Here is a 21,531-nt window from a genome sequence, read left to right as displayed (position 1 = left end):
ACAGTTCTCTTTTGTTGAGCTCTCAAACCACTTTGAGCAGGGCACAGAAGCCTGCTGAGCACGAGCAGGGAACATCTTGGTTGCCCTTCATATGAGTAGGGCAGAGCTGGTGAAGATGGCCTTGAGGTACAGCCCCCAAGGGAGAGGGATGTTTGGCTCTGGCAGTGGCATAGATGCTGCTCTCAGCCAAATGTGATTGCAGTGAGGTGTACAATGGAAAATGACAAAAAAAAAAAAAAAAAAGTCTGATGAAGACCATGTTATATGAGCTACTAAGCTTCTGTGAAAGTGGTAGTGTTGGTCTGAGCCAGTGATCGCACAGAAAGAGGTGCCCAGGTCAGACGCATCATTACAGCAACCAAGAACTGGGGGCCAGAAAATCCATATGTTGAATCCATTGTTCTTGTTTACCATGCAGCTGCATGCAATTTACCAGAATTGTTTGTCAGAAGCTACGGGCATCTAACAATCTGCACATTGTTAAAATGAATAAATGAGCCTTTTGCCACGTACTGCTGAATTCCTCTCAGCTTTAGTCCTTCCAAAAGAGAACAGATCAGAAATAAATTAAGAAATAAAGAAAAATAATTTTGATGGGCTGCCAATATGCTTTGACCTTTCCTGTTATCAATATAAGAATGAAGTTAAAACTATTCAGAATGAAATATCTGTAGTTTTGTGTCGATGTGAACGAGCTGAGTCTGTATAATCACAAGCTTTTTTAATACTTTTTTATAACTTTATGCTTAATATAAGTATTAATTATCATCCTTTAAATCAGTTTCTTAATAATAAGATAATACCAGCTTTTTTTTTCCCTTCCAAAGGGAGAGTAAAAGTTTTTGTTTGTTTGGGTTTTATGCCTTTCCAATATTTTTACTTGTGAAGTTGTAAAAGCTGCTTTTGATTAAAAGAGTATGCCTGTTCTGAAGAAAATCCATTAACGGATATAATGTTCTAATGTAAGCTTAGGGTCATCAGATCATTGCATTTGTTGATGTTTATATTTACTATTTGCGATTTCACTATGTTGTGAAATCTTGTTTGCCACTCACCCACTGTGTGCATTGCAGCTCTAAACTCCTGGGGGCAGGCCAGCTCCGTAAATCTGGATGTGGTAAAGCTTTGAATGATCTCTCTGTTCATCACTAAAGAAGAGTTGTCTTACCACTATTTGCTTTCTAACCCCTTCTCTTAGAGATAGATCTTGGACTTCTTTCTCTAGATGCTACATACTGCATATACCTCAGAATTTGCAAACAAAAGAACTAAGTTGAAGAAACAGACTCCCAGAAACTAGTCAGATATAATGACATCTGTTCTCTTTTGTATTATGGGCTTCATCTGATTCACTCAGGTAGCTGATCGCCTGCCAAACCCTTGCTCAGTAACAAAGTAATGTTAGTTTTGTGAAACACTGTAAATTCAATTTAGTGTTCATTATTACAAATACTTATTTTTCCATAAGCCTATGCAGTTTTCAGTGTGTATGTTGCTTATATGTACATACTGCTTTGCTCCTCCCTCCTCTCATTCCTTGTGCTTCTTTGCCTGTTGTAAGATGTAAAGGATAGTAAATAGAGCACACAAAATGTTTGGATTTTGTTCAGTTATGAAGAATTATAATATGGGTAAGAGATGCTGTCTGAATATACAGTTTCATGAACTCAGGCCTGTAAATGAATTAAGAGATGAGGGGGAGTAGAGCAACTCCTTTGGGAATAATTGATTTTTTTTTCCCCTTCAAATTAAAAACACCTCCATATCTGAATTCTGAATCTTTTGACTCTTTGATACAGTCTGCTTGTTACACAGCCTCTACACAGAAGGCAATCCATATTCTTTTAAAAACTCCTTAACTCTTTTAATCTTCCTACATTTTGGTGCAACTCCATTCTCTTTTTGATGTTAGTCTGGAGGAGCCAGGAGGTATAGCAGAAGAATGCTCAGGCCATACAAAAAGTTGCAAATTTTGCAAAGCACAGCTCTAGCTTTTCATGTTTCACATTCCTGTAGAGGGAGGCAAAGAAAAATGGAAGTTGGGTGAACTGAAATTCCACAGCAAATGGATCCAGTCTTTATTATTATTAAAATTGCTGCACTACTGAAGGCAAATGAGGTATGCTATAGTACAGGCATAGACTAATGTTGGTTTAAGACAAAAGAATGGACTCGAAGGCTTTCAGAGTGTGGTCCTATTTTCCAAACCCTTTTATTTTGATATTTATAAAGCGTGGCTGTTTGTGCTTGAGCTGTAGGAAGATTTGACTGTAGGAAGAGTCATTTTGTATATGGGGATTTAGGTCCAAAGACAGATAAAATATAGATTTTACAGTTTCTTTTAGTACAGATCAGTTGCTGTTCTGTGGTTGTGCCACTCCTCCCATAACAAACATCATATCCTTCACTGGAGCTGCTCATTATGGTATGAAGGATCCCGTCAGAGATCCACTCAAGTCTTCTAAGTGATGATGTAAGGGAGAGGCAACTGCAGCAATTAAGTCAGCTGCTTCCCATGTGGTTTTCCTGTAGATAACACATCCTCGGGAAAATTGCAATGATTATTTTTACCATGATGTTACTCAAATCCTTATCTAACTATTTTTTCTTTCTCTTCTAAGGGAATGATGACTGAAAGGTGTTTTAATTAATGTGCTTTAAATTAGACACAAATTTTACTGTAAAGAGGTTAGGTAAAATTGCCTGAAGTGTAAATAAAACAATCAAAAAGATGCTCTTGTCTCAGTCCTATTCTTAGAAAATTCTGTCTCAAGAAGCCAAAGACTTGGCAGAACTTGGTTTTGAGCCTTCCATTTTATTTAATAAAATGGTCAGGAGCTCCTTTTTCTTATTGATAGGCTATGCAACTTGCATGTTTTGGCCATAAGCTAAAATAAATATTTATGTACACTTGCTAAACATTTTGTATAATTTCATTAACTTTTATACAAAGTGCTTGTTAAATAGCTCTGAACTGTTCTTTAATAAGTAGTCTTTGAAGTATCAGCCAGAACAATTAATGCTTGTACACCAATATACAAACAGTGCCAGCCATTATGCTTAAATAAGAAAAGTCACAGTGTACCTTACTCAGCAGACATAAAACTTACCTGAACTCAAAAAAAGGCTTTTCATGCCTAAAATGGACTTAAGAACGTGATGTGTAGACAAGCGAAGATAGGATTGCTTGGGTAGATTTTGATTGTGCCTCGTCTGGCTTCTGTTTAGCTGAAAACATTTAATGTGGGGTTATTTGTAATAGTTTATTGTTATTATTTGTTTACTATCCCTGTGACAACTGTACTCCTATCTTGCATTGGACAAGATGTGATCCCTCAGTGTTGTAGCATCTGTTTTAGATTCTTTGAGGCTTTCAAAGTATTGCCTCTGTCCATAAGGCTTAAGGTCTTGGAATACAAAGCATTAGCTCCATATAACTGTAAAGCTGCAGTATAAGTACTTAGAAAACATGAAGTATTGTGCAAGAACTTTATGTCTTGCTTACAAAGTGTAGTTTATTCATGTCTGAAAAAATGCAGTGTTTGTCTTTTCCCATGCTCTGTTATGTCTTATTTGATGATTTTAGGTGAGTTCTGTTATGTCACCATAACATTCAGATTTTGTCAATTCTGACCACTGCAGACTGAATTCATGACTGGGACAAACATCTAGGGCTGACGCATATGGTGCTGTGGTGCCTTACATCAGATTACGTAGTACCTTAGTTAGATGAGGGAGATTGGATGTTTAAGGTCCCTTCCAACCCGAGACATTCCATGATAAGCGAATGTTAGTCAAATTTTGAAATTTCAATGTGCAGATTGCACTTAGATTTCTTTGTTGTTAAGAATGTCATTTTTGTACTGGTGAGTTCAAACTTGACCTAGAAAGACTGTTGCTTAATGTGTTAGGTATGTTAGAATGAGCTTTATTTATCGAGGATAATATTCACAGTCTACTGACACGTATGGTAAAGCTGTCATAAAAAATGGTAAAGGAAGTAGAAATGTTCAAGTATTTGCTGATGAATGAAGCTGAACAAAGCTAGAGATGTTAAAGTGAAAAATATTACTGCTCTGTAAAAATGCAAGTATAATTTGTAAGTCTTATGAAAATTATATCCTGTAGAAATACACTGGAGTTCTTTAAATGCAAAGAAGGGTGGGGATGGTATGTGATTTAAATGAGTTGAACAGCATGTATCTTAAAAAAAATTTCTACATATTCTTTTAAGATGTAACAGCTGCTGAGGTTGCAGACATCTGACTCAAGGTACACAGTGTTTTTAGTACTTTATTTTTTAATTCAGTGATCCTGCAGATTAAAAGTCATTCTATCCTAGATTTGTGTTGTAAAATTCAAAAAATTGGCTTTGGAAGAGAAAAAAATGCACATTTGCATATTTAAATAGCTATCAAGGGAAAAACAAATCTGTTTGTTAGTTCTTGCTTTCACTGAATGCATAGAGGTTGAAAATTCCCAAGTCATTGTTAGATCTCATTAAACTGAATGATGGAAGTTGTATGCATCATCTCTTTGAATACAGTGTTGTTAAATAAAATGAGAAAATTACTTCCTCGTTAAGAATTTTAGCTGACTAACTTCACAATTTTTTATGTAACTTTTTTTCGTATTTGTAATTTTTGCGTAAATGAACAGATGAGAACATTTTGCGTGGAAAACTTCAGGAGCATTTACAGAAGAGGTAAATGTTGAGGGTTTGGGCTTACTGATTCTAACGTAAGTTTACCAATTCATAATTCACTGAAAATACAACTTGAAATGTTCCTGCCATTCTGGCTCTGAGCAAACATCCACGTATCTATTACTGTACTTTACGCCTTTGACCTAAGGAAGGTTTTAGTGTAGGTACTCCAGTGATATAGAACCAGGTGATTGCTTTCCTTCCTGGCCCACAAAACAGTGGTTTAGATTTAAAAGCAAAAAGAAAATAAGTAACTGCAAGTAATTCAAGGAAGGAGGTGATCGCTGCCTTTTGCACTATCTTTGTAGCCAGATTGTTCCTTCTTCTGTAAGAAAAAACATGACCAATTCTGAGGGGCATCAGTTTATATCAACACTACTTAAATTGGTCTCTTCTTTAGATGTTCTGAAGTTCTTTTATCATCGGTTCTTCTACAATCCCAATTCCTCCCTGGGAACTCCTGTATTGTTTTTGTCATACAAACCTCAGAATGGAGACATTCAGAATAACGTTTCACATGAACTACACTGGGGTTGGGTAAACAGAAGTTTGCTCTTCCTGTGTGGAACAACAATTACTGGGTCTAGCACTGACTATAAGCAACATTCAGGAATAATTAGCATAACCTGGCAACTGATTTATATAGCTGAACACAGCACTAATGAATAACCTGTGATAGGCTGTCAGTATCTGTCAAGGCAGAAATAAGTGAGTTTGTACCTTTAGTAGACTGTGAATTCAGGGAAATAGATGGTTTCTGTGCTTCAGCATAGTCATGTGGAAGGCACTGTTAGGATTAATACACGGAGCTAGCATCGCTTATTCCATTAGTGGTTATCTACAGACAGTGCACCATTACTGTGATTAAGCATCTCAGTGTCAGGACACGGTATTACAGCTGAAATCTATACATCCCTCAGAGATTGCCTTGGAAGCCAAAAGGAAGACAGTGGAGCCATTCAGGATAGATAGAGAGGAAAGCTTTATGCAGCTAGGGCTGCACGAGAATACTTGTTTGTCTGATTATAATTACTACACTGGAATTTATCCAGAATAGCTGTAGTCTTGTGAAACATGCCACATGATTTTATTTTATGTACTCTTTTTGATAATGCCACAAGCAGACGTGATTTTGGATTTGCATCTTATCCAGAAGACTGAACTTTCATTTTCACAGTACGCTAAGCTGGCTAACATTCTTGGTGTTTTTGGTATGTCAACGTATATAGCATAAGAGCAAAAGCTGTTAAATACTGCTCAGAAGCTGAAGGTTATGTAGATATTATTCAGTCTAATGGAAAAAAAATCATTTGAAAAATTGTAGGTTACAAATCTGTTCCCTTTGTATTTCTTGGCTTTTTATAAAGAGAAAAATGGAATAGGCTTTATACTAAACAGATGCAGCTAATTTGCCTGAAGTGTTGTTTTCCGTATATTTAATAAATTATGCTGTAGGTGGGGATGTTTGAATACTTTTAAATTATTCACTACAGCATTTTAGGTCATTTAGCTTTATATCTCATTTCTAAACCCACTCTCAATCAGTTAATATTTCAATCACAAACATTCAACATGTTAAAAAAAAAGGATAATTTGGGGAGGGATGGAGCAGTAATAGAACAAAGCAGCCTGCATTCTTTTTGTTTTTGAAGAATAATTGAAGATAATTTACTGTCTCACACATGCCAGAATTGTGGATCCTGAGTTATTGTCAGCTGGTGTTATCTCCAGTGATTTGACTTAATAGAGTTGAAGATCAAGCCCTCATTATCCTGGGATCATGAAAAGTGAAAGAACTTTTGAAACAGCTGAAAATAGCTGGATATATAGGCTTGACTCAGGAAAAAGTAATGCGATGGAGATGACTTTTCTGATTGAACAGATTTTTATCAAGGATAAGAGACAAAACGAACCCTTGTTACAAAAGCTGTGAGATTTCTTTTGTTCCCATTTGTTTTTGTCCATGTTTCCACATAACTTGAGATGCTAGAATGGGATGAAGGAGAGAACTATTCAGGGAACTGTGGGTCAACCTTTTATTTTGGTATCCTGCTTTTATTTCAACATTGCTTGTAAATACCAGTAAAATGAGTGCTGATATTCTAATAGCTGCAGAAAGGTAGCTGGATATTGATACTCTCTGCTTGCCAGTATTTATCTATGTTCTGCCTGTGCTGTAGCATGGCAATGAAGAGAGTATGCGCATCCCTGTGCTGAAATTGTACTTGGAAAAGGTGTTATAAAAATGGTATTGTGAGGTTCCCTGTGGACAGCTTCTCAGCAGCTTTCCTGAGGAAAAGTACTCGTTATGAGGCTAGGTATAAAGTGGTGTTCCCCAGGACTTTGCATGCATGATGAAGAGAACTTCAAATGTGTAGAAGAGCTTACCAAGACGTTCATGTTGGGATTAGCAGGGCTAAGGGGGAGCATTTGTCTGCCAGACCCAGCCTCTCAAAAGATGCGCTTTCTGGAATGCTTGAAAATGTCAGGAAGGGAAATGTTCCTCTCCCAGAAGCTGAAGTCTGTTTTGCTTGTCATCTGTGAGAAACAGTCTTGTACTGACCGTAAAAGTGTTCTGGCTGATAAATATATTACATGTCGAAAATGGAAGGTTGAGTTGAAGAAACAGTCTTAAAGGACTTTTTTTTGTTGTTGTTTTTTAATTAAAGTTGATGAGTTTGGGTGGTGTTTTTTTTGAAAATGAAGTTAAGTCACTAAACATTTGTTTTCCACTCTAAACTACTCTACTGCATAGATATCTCCCCATAAAAGTCTAGGATTTCAGACCTACGCTTGATTCTCTGTTGTGAAGCAGTGAGCCTCTGATTGTGTTGCTTGTCTTGCTTCAGTGAACTGTTGTACATGTAAAATGAATAGACTGTGCACACTATCCTGATCCCCAAATCTTTGTCTGCTTTTAAAGTGGCAGAAGTTGCCTTAATATATAATTTTAACTTTCTAGTATTTCTAATCTTTCATGTGAATATGAATTATTGAACAGCTAAAACCAACATGTCATACATCTAAAGATAAGGCAGGCAAGAGAGTGGAATCCTACCTTTCTACAGCTTCATGAATCAACAGGAGGCAAAGTAGTCAGCCTATGCTTTTGTCAGTGAGGTGGGCGGATCAGACCCCAAGTACAGTTCAGAAAGAGATTGACAGAAGAAGAAATCTATGCTGATCTTAACCATTGATATATAGTAAGTTTTGTGATAGGAAATGCACTTTTAAAAACTCTCACAGCTGAGTCTTGCAGAATAGAAATGCCATCGCAAAGTGACTAGGGAAATCTTTCTGTGTCAGAATGAGTGGAGCTGCAGACACCGAAAAGGTGATAGTGATAAAAGAGACTAGCAGGAGATAAGCATTTTTGATGGAGACATACCCTTGGGTCTTTGTTTTCCTGAGCAGTTCTGTGTTAAGTCTGTCCGTGGCCAGACAAATGTTCAGATTGGTTCAGAAATGTTCAGAACCATGAACTACATGAAACTTGCTCAAATGTACATTTAATTCCATCCCATCAAAAGACTGATGGTGTTAGTGAATATTTGAGGAAATATCATTTTGTATGTAACAAGTGAAACTGAACATTTGAAACTTAGGTGCATGTAGAAGCTGACAAGTTTCAGTTATGTTTGGTATGTTCATTCATTAATTTCATACTTAAGTTCATAGATTTAAAACTTAACAAAATTTACTTGAATTCCAGATGATGAATCTATTTAATTTCATATACTTATGAAATAAATAAGAAATTAAAAAGTAGAAAATAAAATTTAAAAAGAAATAAAAAAATAGAAATAGAATATATTATATAGAAGTAGAAATAGAAAATAAAATAAAAAGAAATAAAAAAGAATATAAAATAAAAAAAGAAAAATAAATGTGTATTGTGGAGGCTGTCTGCATGTGTATCTGCATTTTCATTAATTATTACTTCTAGTTTCTAACACCGCCAATGAGTCTATCAGTTATGAAAGACTTGGTTGAGTGCTATAGAAGCACAGATCTCCTTTTTGGATCTCCATTGCATAGTTAGACAAGTAAATGACTGATAAGCCAATCTCATACTGTTTGTGTTTGGCTTTGAAGTTCTTTGAGGTGTGCACCATTTCCGTGTTACAAGTTTTCTACTCAGCAAAAAGGCCTGTGTTGCTGTCCTCTGGCACAGCATGCTAACATGGTGCACATCAAAAATCACAGGTGAGTGGATAGTTTATGGAAATGTACTGATAAAGTGATCTTGTTATCTTTTTTTGCAGAATCATGTAAACCCAGCAATGGATTTTACACAGACTCCTCCAGGAATGCTAGCCCTTGACAATATGCTGTACTTCGCTAAACATCACCAGGATGCTTATATACGGGTAAGACTTCTCCTCTCCAAGATATGTGCAATTCCCTGTATATACTGATAATGTCCTGTTTATGGTTCACTTTGAAGAGGAAGGTTCACTGTTAACAACTATAGTAGGGCAAACCATGTAACACTGAAACGTGTCATGTCTGTATAAGCTGTCAAATATTATAGATATTCTCTTAGGCCTGCAATGAGAAGAGAGATGAGCTTGTGCTTTTTTGGATGAATGATGGATGACTATGAGCTCAGAAATGATTATTTGTGCAGAATTCTCTGCTCTGTTTGAAGTCTACCAAAAATTATGAGGATTTTCTGTGGGGAGGAAGATTTGACTAGCAAATGATAACTGAGTTGACAGTGTCCTGAAAGTTAAGATGCTCCCTAAACTAAAACTATTGCTTTAGGTAAAGTAATGTTTGTAGAAAAACAGGTAAAAAAACATCACAATTCCCTTGCACAACCTGTTCCTTCCCCTGCCCAGTTCACTTCCTACATTTAGTATTTCAAGTGTAGTTAAAAAAAGTTGTATTGTTACATCCTTATGGGAAGAGGCATACAGGAGAATAATAGCTGCATCAAATAGAGCAACTTTTCCCGACCTTTAATGAAACTGAATATTTGCCATGAGCAAACTTATCTGGCACAGATGGGAGTAGAAGATAGTCTAGGAAGTCAGTCCTGAGCTGGTAGGGATGGGTTTAACTACCCCCAGAAAGTGTGTGCCCAGGGACCTGTATGAGGAAGTTTGCATATAGCAACAGTAAGCACATCAATTGTTTCTACTAAATAATGAAGAGTGAACTTATATGAAGTAAGCTATAAGAGTTATCATCTTGTTTTTGTTCAAAGTAGAATAGTGTTAAGGCTGTAATAGGTTTGTAAAGGGTGTACTGATATCCAAGAAAGGATTATCCATGGATATAATAGGAGACCACAAGTTTGTCAGTTTTGCTCTGTAAATTCATCTTGCTGCCTCAGTCTGAACATAGCAGTAACAGACTGTGGCAGTCTGCAATGTGGAATAGTTATTGAACCTGATCAACGCCTGAAATTAAGGGTTATTTCATATACTGAGCAGTGAGTGTGTTTTATGGGTAAACTATGCTGAGCTGTGGTTTTCTGTAAAGGTACATGGTTACATTTTCTCATTAGAATTTGGATTTCTCATTTTAAATTTAGGTAAGATCTGGATGGTGTTTCTTCATAGGCTTCTTTTTAAAATTCTAAATTTAGAGGATACACATAGTATGGGTTGCCCATGTATCCCACATAGCACACATGCATTTTGAAGAAGTTCAAAAGAATTTAAAGAGGACAGGCACTGTTGAAAATGAGCTTTCGTTGACTTCTCTCAATTTATTTTTTATTTCTTCTTCATTTTCAAGTTGCAGGTGCTGTTTTAAAAATTGGGTCTGGTATAGCATGTAATTAGCCACTTTTTAAAAAGGACTTCAGTGCTCCTCAGCTTTGTTTCTTTAATGCAGTATTTTTGTTGCTGCATTACTGAGAATTATTGTTGTTATTTTGAGATGCTTGTCTTTATACTTATAGGATTCTTTTTACAAGAATGTCTGGGTGTGCCTTATATATTTCTCACCTCAAAAAGAGTATGTGTACACTAGAAATGCTATGCTGAGGCATGCTGAGATAAAATTGCTTGCCAGAAGTTGCTGTGGGAGCTGCTAACACACCTTGGGAATATGTTAGCCTACTTGTCTTTCCAGAGTCGAGGAAACTGCATTTTGCAATGCAGTTAATTGCTGTACCATGGGTCAATTCCTAAGCCCCAAAATGAGATAATATCTGTGTTGTGGGGTAATTAAAATTCAGATTGGAAACCAGCATTGGTTTAAAATTAACTTGGAAAATACAAAGTTTTTCCTGACAGCATGCAGTGTATTAAATGAAGATACTATCAGGAAATTGTGATGACTACACCAAGTCTATTGCCAGTGCTGTATTTTAATGGGTGGTACAAATCGCTGCAGTCTGACCTGCTGAGTTCTTACGATGCCCCAGCTGCATGGCCCTTAGAAAGGTATCTTTGAGTAATACTGAAAAAGCTGGGTAAGGAGAGGTTAGAAGAGAAGGCAGGCAGTGATCTCTTTCCTTTTTGTCTTTTTGTTATGGCTCTCATAGCTGATTCCACTTAGGAGTAATTTGCGTAATAAATGGATTAATTAGATGAGAAGGATGTTTGAAGCTGCAGTGACCTTCAGTGAAGGGGGACAGTAAGGCTTCCAAGACCAGTGCCAAGCAAAAGTACTTGAGGTGACAGCAAACGTGTTTGCAATAGGTTGAAGAACATGAGTATGAAGGCAGTGGAGCAGATGGGTAACTCTGCATCTTGAAAGCAGAAAGCATTTGAGGGTGAAAACATAGGTGTGTCACAGTGAAAATGTAAACAAGATTAAGGAAACTTTTAGTTTCAATTTTGATCCTAACAATTTCCCAACATTTCATTTATCTTATTTCTTTTGCCTATTGCACATTTACTCCTGAAACTACAGTGGTTTGGTTTTTCTTGCTGTCTTTATTCAGATAAAACAAATCATTTTTCTTTATTTATACTTTTTTTTTTAATTATTTTTTTTAATCTCACTTTGTTTACTATATAAAATGATTGGTGTCTCCTGAAGAACATTTTTTTTTTTGTGTGTGTGTGAAGGAGCATGTTTTCATTGTGCATGTTTGCTTTGATTGTGTAGTGTCCTTAGCTGTCATATGGATTTTTTCTGAAGTCCTATTGAATTACTCTCTTATTGAATTAGCTTTTCTTTTTCTTTCTTTCTTTCTTTCTTTCTTTCTTTCTTTCTTTCTTTCTTTCTTTCTTTCTTTCTTTCTTTCTTTCTTTCTTTCTTTCTTTTTTTAAATTAATTGTTTGGTGCTATCAGTGACTTTAGTAAAGTGCATGCATTTTTTTCATGTTCCACTTAAGTAATCAATTGCTATTATCAGAGGCTTTGCTTTTAAAAGGTGGTGACATAAACTATATGGAATGTATTGATGGAAGTAATGTTGAGTCTCTGCAAGAAATTATAAAAGTTTCCGCAGGAAAAAATTGGCAGCTTCCCAAGCTACATAATTATAGGACAGTCAGAGTGTATAATTAAAGTTAACAGTGAAGAAAATGATGGGAATAAAGCTTTGTGACAGATAATTTTTTTTTTGTTCTTTTGGAGCAGACACATTTTCAACCCTAGTCGCAATTTTCTCCTTTCCAAAACTACTTTAGTTTCAAGTTCTACTATTTTAAAAATAAAATTATAAGTTACCATTTAAAACAGACTATTCAATGTAGACACCTTAAGATTTTTCATGCTGGTAACTTGTAGCAGTGTGCATTTGAAACTTTATTGAGTTTTTAAAAGGGTCTGAGGAAAAACCTTTCCATGGAAATCCTATCATGCTATCAGTATCTCAATTTATTGGTGCTTTGTTGTTGATTTGTTTGGGAATTCATGATACAAGACTCTGCAGATTCATTTTGTTTTCAATACAATGAGGAGTGATGAATAAATATATGAAACTGAAATATTTTGTATGCATGTGTTTGAAGGCACACACACATTCATTTGCCTGATTTTTATTTTGCTTTTTGTCTGCATGCACTTCATTATTTGCCAATATTGTTGTAAAATAATGAGATCTACTTTGTTTTGTGTAGAGGGCAAGCTGAAGGAACCAAAATGGAGCAGTTCTTTTATTTGTAATCCAGAAAAAATTGAGAGTTATCTGTTGTTGTGTATTTAAATCTGACATGTTTGTACCTGAGATGCTTCTATAGATAAAATAATTTTGCAGTTTTGATAAGCTGACTCCTACACGTGCAGTCAATATTAGTTTAGATGTTCTTCATAGCAGGCAGTAAAAACAGCACTACTTCTCCTGTTGTGAGTGGACTGCTGTTCTTCTTGTATCTTCACTAATTTAAGTGTTCTCAGGCAGAAAGAGAAGATGCCATAGGGTAAGCTGAACTTACAGGAACTATACCTTTGCTTCTAATGTGCAACTATTGAAATATTCTGTTATTTTACATTTTCCTCACAGATGTCTAAATATAGTTACAACTTTTACTTGGGAAGGAATGGAGGATTTTACTATAGGTTATTGTATTTCACAGAAAATCATCTGAATCATAGAGAAGTCATATACACCGTTGCCTGTGGTGGGGTACATGAGTCTCGTTTTAATGAAGTTGCTTTTGTTGACTTGCAAGTTGGTGACTTGTATACATTTTTTTTCTTCTGTGCTTATGACCAGCTATATTCTAACATGTCTCTCTTCTGTGGAGTAAGATTCCTCCTTGAGAACAATCATGCTGTGTCTCCTCTTTTTGTTCAAGCACAAAATGATAAGATCACCCGTATGGTGGACCAAGGGAAACCAGCTGATGTGATTTTTTTGGACTTCAGCAAGGCTTTTGACACGGTTTCCCATAGGATCCTACTGGACAAAATGTCCACCATACAGCTAAATAAAAACATCATACGATGGGTGAGCAATTGGCTAACGGGCAGGGCCCAAAGGGTTATGGTAAATGGGGCTGTGTCAGGCTGGCGGGCGGTCACCAGTGGGGTCCCTCAAGGCTCCATTTTAGGGCCGGTACTTTTCAATATTTTTATAAACGATCTGGATGTAGGAATAGAGGGTATTTTGAGCAAGTTTGCTGATGACACCAAACTTGGAGGAGTTGTGGACTCAAATGAGGGTGTAAAGGCCTTGCAGAGGGATCTGGACAGGTTGGAGAGCTGGGCGATCACCAACCGCATGAAGTTCAATAAGAGCAAGTGCCGGGTCCTGCACCTGGGACGGGGAAACCCTGGCTGCATGTACAGACTGGGCGATGAGACGCTGGAGAGCAGCCTAGAAGAGAGGGATCTGGGAGTCGTGATAGACAGCAAGTTGAATACGAGCCAGCAGTGTGCCCTGGCAGCCAGGAGGGCCAACCGTGTCCTGGGGTGCATCAAGCACGGCATCGCTAGTAGGTCAAGGGAGGTGATTGTCCCGCTCTACTCTGCGCTGGTACGGCCTCACCTCGAGTACTGTGTGCAGTTCTGGGCACCACAGTATAAAAAGGACATGAAACTGTTGGAGAGTGTCCAGAGGAGGGCTACGAAGATGGTGAAAGGCCTGGAGGGGAAGACGTACGAGGAACGGCTGAGGTCACTGGGCCTGTTCAGCCTGGAGAAGAGGAGGCTGAGGGGGGACCTCATCACAGTCTACAACTTCCTCGCAAGGGGTTGTCAAGAGACAGGAGACCTTTTCTCCATTAACACCAGTGACAGGACCCGCGGGAACAGGGTTAAGCTGAGGCAGGGGAAATTTAGGCTGGACGTCAGGAGGGGGTTCTTCACAGAGAGGGTGGTTGCACACTGGAACAGGCTCCCCAGGGAAGTGGTCACTGCACCGAGCCTGTCTGAATTTAAGAAAAGATTGGACTGTGAACTTAGGCACATGGTCTGAACTTTTGGGTAGACCTGTGCGGTGTCAAGAGTTGGACTTGATGATCCTTAAGGGTCCCTTCCAACTCAGGATATTCTATGATTCTATGATTCTATGAAAAGATTGCTGCTTCAGGCAGAAACCACAAATAAGCTTTGCAGCTCCAGGTCTGAGCACTGGCTAACTATCTGTCTGGATTCTGATCAGATGGCCATCCAAGTTTATGTCCTTTTTTTTTTTTTTTTTTTCTCCATTTATTAGATGAGTAAGCTTTTCATACATTCAGCCTTAAAAAAAAAAAAAAAAAAAAAAAAAAAAAAAAGTGTTCCTTGGAAAGAGATTGTTTTACAATAATCTGAAATTCAAGAGAAGAGATGGTTTCTCCCTATTCCCACGGACTATATCTATTTCATGCAGATATGAAGTGGCAGTATTGTCAACAGGGTGGGAAACCAGTGTTGAAATCTATTTTGTGGAGTTGGGCTTACTGATCCTATGGTGTACTTTATAGTGGATCCATTCGTGCTGTATTTTTGTGAATGATGTGCAAGATAGTGGCATGTTTCTAAATTTTCTGTTCTTGTATTTCAGACAAGTACTAAGTTATCAAAATGCTCCAAATAAAAACAACATTAGGACTTTAAGCCAATAGTTATTTTGATTAACTGAAAATTAGAAATTGAGCTGGTTTAGGGTCACAAATAGAAAATCCCCCTTTCCTCTGCATCTGCTGAGCTGGAAAATCAGTTATTCATACAGCTGTGATGCAGTGACACTTCTTCCCCAGCAGCTACTTGAGTTGCCACTTTTGGGGAGGTTGAAGAGAGAATGTCTTTTCCTTTTAAGTCTTCAGAAGTCACATTGGAGGAGCAGGTGCTGTTTATGAGCCCCCGAGATGCAGGTGGGAAGATTGCTGGCGTTCTGCAGAGACCTTTCAGAACTTTAATGGGTTGAGTCACAGCCAGACTACATGCCATATACTTTCTAACCCATGCAGTTGTTGTATAGGAGGCTGCCTACACATCCTTCCGCCAATTCACAAAGTCTCCTCATGCCTACTCATTCTAGCCTGATCAGATATGAGTAGTCCAACATATAATTTCAGCATTTTCTGAAATAAAACTGAGCCTGATTTGTGCCATGCTATTTTTTTTCCTCCCAGAAATGATTGGAAAGGGATGTAATTTATTTCTGTTCTGCTAAAGGTAGTGAGAAAAGTGAGCTTTGTTATGCACGTCTTCTTGGTGTGTCTCATAAGACAATGCAATTTTCCACATAAGGCCAAATTGTCTATGCCTCGTGGCTCCCAGTCGCTTAATGTGTTCTTGTTTTCTCTTTTTTCTGTCATACCTGGGGAGAAAAGAAGAGTAGCTATGGAGTCTCACAGGTTTTTCTCATTTCCTCTTTCATAGAGCTTTTGTGATGCTACACTAGCTGCCGGTCTCATTGAAGTGAGACAAAGGTTGAAGCTTTTCTAATATATCCATACCACAAGAACATTAGAGCACTAATAGGGCCCTTCTTACGTTGTGAGAGAAAAGAAAATTCAAAAACTTGTTACATTATGCAGGTACTGTAAGTTCTTGCTCTCTTCCTCTGCAGTAGGTGAGCAAGGAGAGGACTGAGGGAAAATATTGCCCTCTCACATTTGCTTGGGGCAGGGAGGGAGGAGGAATCTTAGAATCATTAGGGCTGGAAGAGACCTCCAAGATCATCTGGTCCAAACATCATGCTATTACTAATATCACCCACTAAACTGTGTCCCTAAGCAGTTTCAAGCCCCAGCTGGGGCCTGTGAGAAGTGAAGAGCAGATCCTGGTGCAGCTTCTGATGATGACGTGGCAGCTGGGCCTTCTCAGTTTTCTTGGGCCTTGCCACCAAGATTTACAGTAATCTGTTTTTTTTTTTTTTTGTTTTTGTTTTGCATGGAGTGGCAAAGGGAGAAAGAAGCTGTATAATATATGAAGACAAGTTGCAGTGTACATAGTTTTTGATAGACAGTAAAGACACTATGATTGTGCTTTATGTTAAGGTGATTATGTGAGAAGCAAAATTCATCCCTAGGTGCAGCTGCTCATGTGGAGCAGAACCATCCAAATTTCACTTGTGATAGTTTGACACTAACTTTTGGGTTGTTTTAAAAGAAGGGGGTGTGGGAGGGGATCACCATGATATTCTAAAAAGAAAACCAACTATTGGAATTAGCCATCCGAGTTAAAGTGCTTTATGGCTGCAGAGTCAAACACCGGCTGTAATGTTACCAGGCCAGTTTGAATCCATCCTGTAACCTGTATGTTGTTATACAAGGACATAATTGGATACCCACCCACACCCCACCCCATCCCATGTAGGTCTCAGCTTGTTTTCCAAATTTTGATTTAACAAATGGCAATTCTAGTGCCTACCTGAGCAAGACAGACAAAATTGTTGTTTTGTTTTAGTTTTGCCACAAGGAATTTCTGATCTGCCCCAGGAATGTGAAGGAAGGCTGAGATAAGGGGGAGAGGAAACATGGCAAATTGAAAATAAAAACAACAGAGATAAAGAGGGGTTAGAGGGGACAGTGCTGAGCAAAGGATCTTAAGAGAATGCTCGTGCTGAAGCTGAGGAAAATGGCAAGTTGCCTTAGGAGGAAAATGGAGATGAGGATAAATGGGAACTGAATCTGCCTGCAGCAGAGTCCCTTATCCTCCTCAAGAAGTATATCCTTAGGATTTGCTTCCTAGAATTACTTAAGGCATCTACGTGAAATGGGAATGGTGAAGCGTGCCATATGTGATAAGAAAGCTTAAGAGCAGGAAAAGCAGTGACAAAAAAAATAAAAATTAAAATTAAAAAAATGAAGAGCATCTCTGTAATTTTTGGTTATTAAAATGCTGCCAGATTTTCATGTTGGGTCTAGGTAGATTTTTACCATATTTACTAAGCAGCTGCTCTCTGAACCTCGTGATACTAACCTACTGCTAGAAAACTTGGTCTCTGTTAACGCAGAATGATTTTAGACAGTACAATGAAATACGTCCGGGGAAATTCCCCTTCCTAACAGTGCAGCAATGCCTGTTGAACTCTCAGCTGTGGGATTTATTACAAGTATTGCTGAAGCTATAGTGGGTCTTGTTGTCTTTCACTCTCTGTATTTACTTCCCAGTCATAATGAATCTCTATTCTATTGCCAAGCTCTGAGATTGGTTCAGGTATTACTTCTGCAATTGCTGTGGGCAGTATATTTTGAGCCAATTTAATTTTTAATGTGAGGGATTAAGGGATTGGCTAAGTTGATATTCCTGGTGAAGGAGCAATACTTCTTCCAGGTAGTTTCATCCTTATGAATTTTGATAAGGAAGCTTTTGAATATGATACCTGTCTTTACAACTTTAGGTTTTTGTCAATCATTAACTCTTAGTTGCAGGCATAAGCTTCATTATCGAGGCTGATGGCAGACTTTTAAGACCATGGTAGTCAAGTATGGAAAAATTTTCATTTAGTCCATAGCCTCCCCAAGGAGTCTGTTCCCGAGGAAGGCATGGACTCAATGAATAATTCAATGGAAGATCATAAAGCAACAATGTGAAGTTTCCTGCTGTAAAGTTAGAAAATCTTTCGATTTTGTTTCTTTCTGCTGCTGGAGGTTTTACACTATTCCTCTGTGATGTTGGCATAACATTTGAATTTATATTATAAAATATCCATGCCATTATATTATATATTTATATTTATTATTATATTTATATTATAAATATATATCCATGCTATTAGTACATATCTCGTAAAGGTAGGTTAGCCTTCTCTGGGTGATGCTGAGTAACATTAACTACAATACAAAGAGGAACTAAAAAAAAAAAAAAGTATTTCAAAAACAAGAACTAAATATATTCTGTAAGGAGGCTTATTCCTTCCTCTTACTTTCTAAATGTTTTGTTGGACAATAGGACACTTGAAGGCTGCCTTCCTCTTCTTTAAAACGCTTTTGGCTTCAGAGAAAACTGTGTACTTCAGGCAATTCATATGGCTAAATCCCAGAAGAAATTCAGCTGTCAGCAGCTGCTAAACAACACTGCCTGAAATGCATTACCCTAAGCCATCATTTCTCTTTCTGATCACTTCAGTTGTTTTATTTGTGTGTTTTGTTGTTGTTGTTTGTTTGTTTTCTGTTTTTGTTTGTTTGCTTTGTTATTACTTATTTTTGTATTTGGGAAATGTTCCTGTTCTATTTACAACAGGAATTTGTAAATGAGAGAAGTACATACATGAGGTAACCTAAAAATAGTAAAAACTGTACAGATCTGTATTCTATTACAGAGATTGTCAAATTCCTGTGCTTTAACAGGCTACAAAGTTTCAACTGTAGAAAAACCAAGAAAATGGGTAATGCTGGCTTTCCTAAAAATTTCAGCTCCTTTGATTAAAAAAAAATATATATATATATATATTTTATTTATTTATTTATTTATTTTTTAAATTCTTCCTTTCTCCCCTTCTGCTAGTCAATTAATCTCATTCTTCTGATTTAATTTTATTCTCTGTTCTCATTCTATGGATCTTGTTCTTGCAGCTCAGAGACATGGAGGAAGAATGTTTGTGTTCTTTTTTGTTTGTTTGTTTTTTAAATTACTTCACTTTCCTTTTACCAACTTTTTATCTTGTCTTTTTCTTTAGTATCTTATCCTCACTCAAACTTTGCCTGTCTGCCCTCTCCGGGTAACTTTTTCCCTTTTGTTTTCATTTTCTTGAGATCCATGTCTGTATTTTTTGTTGATTTTTAAGAAAATTGTTCTGTATTTACTGTGTGTTACACATGATGCTTGTTTTTTGCCTTGCCTCATAGTAATGGGCTGTAGAGTTTAAAGGAACGGAGAAAGAAAAAATGATGTGCAGCATTTCGTATCTCTGTATTGCAAGGTAGTTTTGGATTTTGTCTGTATAATATCTAGCGTATTAAAAGCCATTTTTCCATCTTCCCAATTCCATAGCTCTGCAAACAGAGGATAAGCTGGCAGAAGTAGATGCCTAATATCAAAATAAAGGGCTACCAAGCAGACAAGGGCCGAGATAGGATTGAGGGAAGATGGTCAAGGTGCTGAGAGCTCTCCTGCAACGTCCATGGTTTCTGCCTTTAAGTATTTTTCTCCCCAGAGTAAAATTTAGCAATCATACCTGTTGATAGTTAAACATTTGGTAGATCTGCAGCTTGCTGTGGTGGATTTGTGAGGGGGGGGGGGGGGGGGGGGCACTGATAATAGACCGCCATTTGAATGAACGTTATTTGGTCTTGGTGACTTCCTCACTGCTTTACTTTCCTTGCTAAAATAACTGCTGTGACAGAAATGTGTATGTCTACAGAGTGTACTGATGGCTTGATTCACAAGTATTTTCTGTTTAGAGCTGTGTTATGTTTTCCCCTGCTACAGTTTTCACCAGTTTATGGAGCAAACATGTCTATTCTCTGCTTATTTCTCCTCCATAACCAGATTGATAAAGGAAGTAAGATTAAAATTATGCCATTATCAGCTGTATTTATAATGTTTGGAACAGGATTTTTATATTTATAATGTTCATAATATTCATGTTTTTATATTTATAATGTTCATATTTATAATGTTAATGGAACAGGATATGAGTCGTGAAGTCATGAAAAGAATATTACAAATATCCTAAAGAATGTTGTAAATCTCTTGCCAAGATTAAGAATAATTTTCCTTTGGGTTTTTATAAGGACACCCCTCCACACACCTTTTTACCATTGCTGTTTCTTATGGAAGATCCATATTAGTCAAATTTGCCTACAAATTTGCCTTAGATGTAGTAAAGAGTCTTCCATCTTCCTTTCCTGCAGCAATGTAACATGTCAGCTCTGCCTTATTTTGCACAGCAAACTCTGAAAGATGATGCTTGCAGAGAGAGTGTGAGTGAGGATTGTTTCAAAGCTGCTTTACATATTGATTACTGAAATTGCCATTTAATTTGCTGTATAGCAATACACAGTTCCTTAACTATTTCTCTGGCATTATTACAGATTGCTGTAATTCTGCCTTACATTATATGCATATATGGTGTCACCATTAAATATCTATGTGCTCATGAAGTGTTAATATGTCAGGTTAATGTGAAACTCAACAAAATGCATTTGCCAGAAGCCAGTAGAAATGCTGATTTGAGAGCTTCTCATCCCCTCCCCCTTACCCTTTCATTTTGCCTCTTCATTGATTTTATTACCAGTGTTTCTCTGCTGTTTCTAAATCTGTGTCAAAGCAGCCCCCTGCTCCAGTATGCAGATTTTACGTTTTATTATGTGAGAGATAAAACACATAATAATAAAACAAGAGAAGTGATCCCAGGGAGGTGTTGAAGACACAGCCTTATATTGCATGTGTGCCAATCTGTCATAGCTCCTGCGTTTGGATGTGGAAATGTAGCACTATCCTCCATGAAAGAGACTGGAGCAAGATGACTCATCCAGAAGGCAAAATCATATTCTCATGTTCCTTGAAGGGTGGCTGCAGCAACGTAAAACAAAAATTGCAGGGGTGTTTCTTTGATTTGATACAGCTGTTACCCAGATGTGACACAGAACAATTAGGTGTAATTTAAACCAAAACTTTTACAAGGAAAAGTAAGTCCTCTTGGCAGAGCGGTGACCGTGATTCTAACATACCCTGTTGGAAAGGCCCAGTGAAAAGCAGTAAGAGTCAGGTATTTATCACATCCTGAATTAGTTTCTAAGCATCTGCGGGAATCGAGGCAAGTATGTTATATCTAGGTGATAAAAAGACAACAACGAAAAACAAAACAAAGCGATCTTCCATTTTCACAATGCAGAAAGCAACCATCCTTTTACATCCCCGGGGGATGGCTTTGGAGCTGCCCTTTGTAGAGCAGGACTGGAGTAGATACTTCTTGGTGAGGAGGTTTCAGCATGCTATGTGAAGCAGATAACTTTCACTCTTGCTTTTGGGTTTTCATTTCATTTTCCCACTTTTACCATAACTGCCTGACAGCGAAGACTTCTGCACATGATAGA

At 37.4% G+C, this 21,531-nt stretch overlaps 1 protein-coding gene across 3 annotated transcripts in view; it reads left to right on the top strand.

Annotated features, from left to right (window-relative positions):
* The window catches only part of ELMO1 (engulfment and cell motility 1), a 313,771-nt gene that overhangs the window by 134,094 nt on the left and 158,146 nt on the right, over positions 1-21,531 (top strand). For all 3 annotated transcript variants that reach the window (XM_032181430.1, XM_032181431.1, XM_032181432.1), the window contains one exon: positions 8,971-9,075. In XM_032181430.1, coding sequence (XP_032037321.1) covers positions 8,971-9,075 — 105 coding nt within the window. The remainder of the gene's footprint in view (positions 1-8,970; positions 9,076-21,531) is intronic.

Source organism: Aythya fuligula, chromosome 2 (genome assembly GCF_009819795.1).
Source record: "Aythya fuligula isolate bAytFul2 chromosome 2, bAytFul2.pri, whole genome shotgun sequence".
NCBI classification, from domain to species: Eukaryota; Metazoa; Chordata; class Aves; order Anseriformes; family Anatidae; genus Aythya; species Aythya fuligula.
Note: the sequence above shows the minus strand (reverse complement) of the source record. Positions and strands in the feature narration are given on the sequence as shown.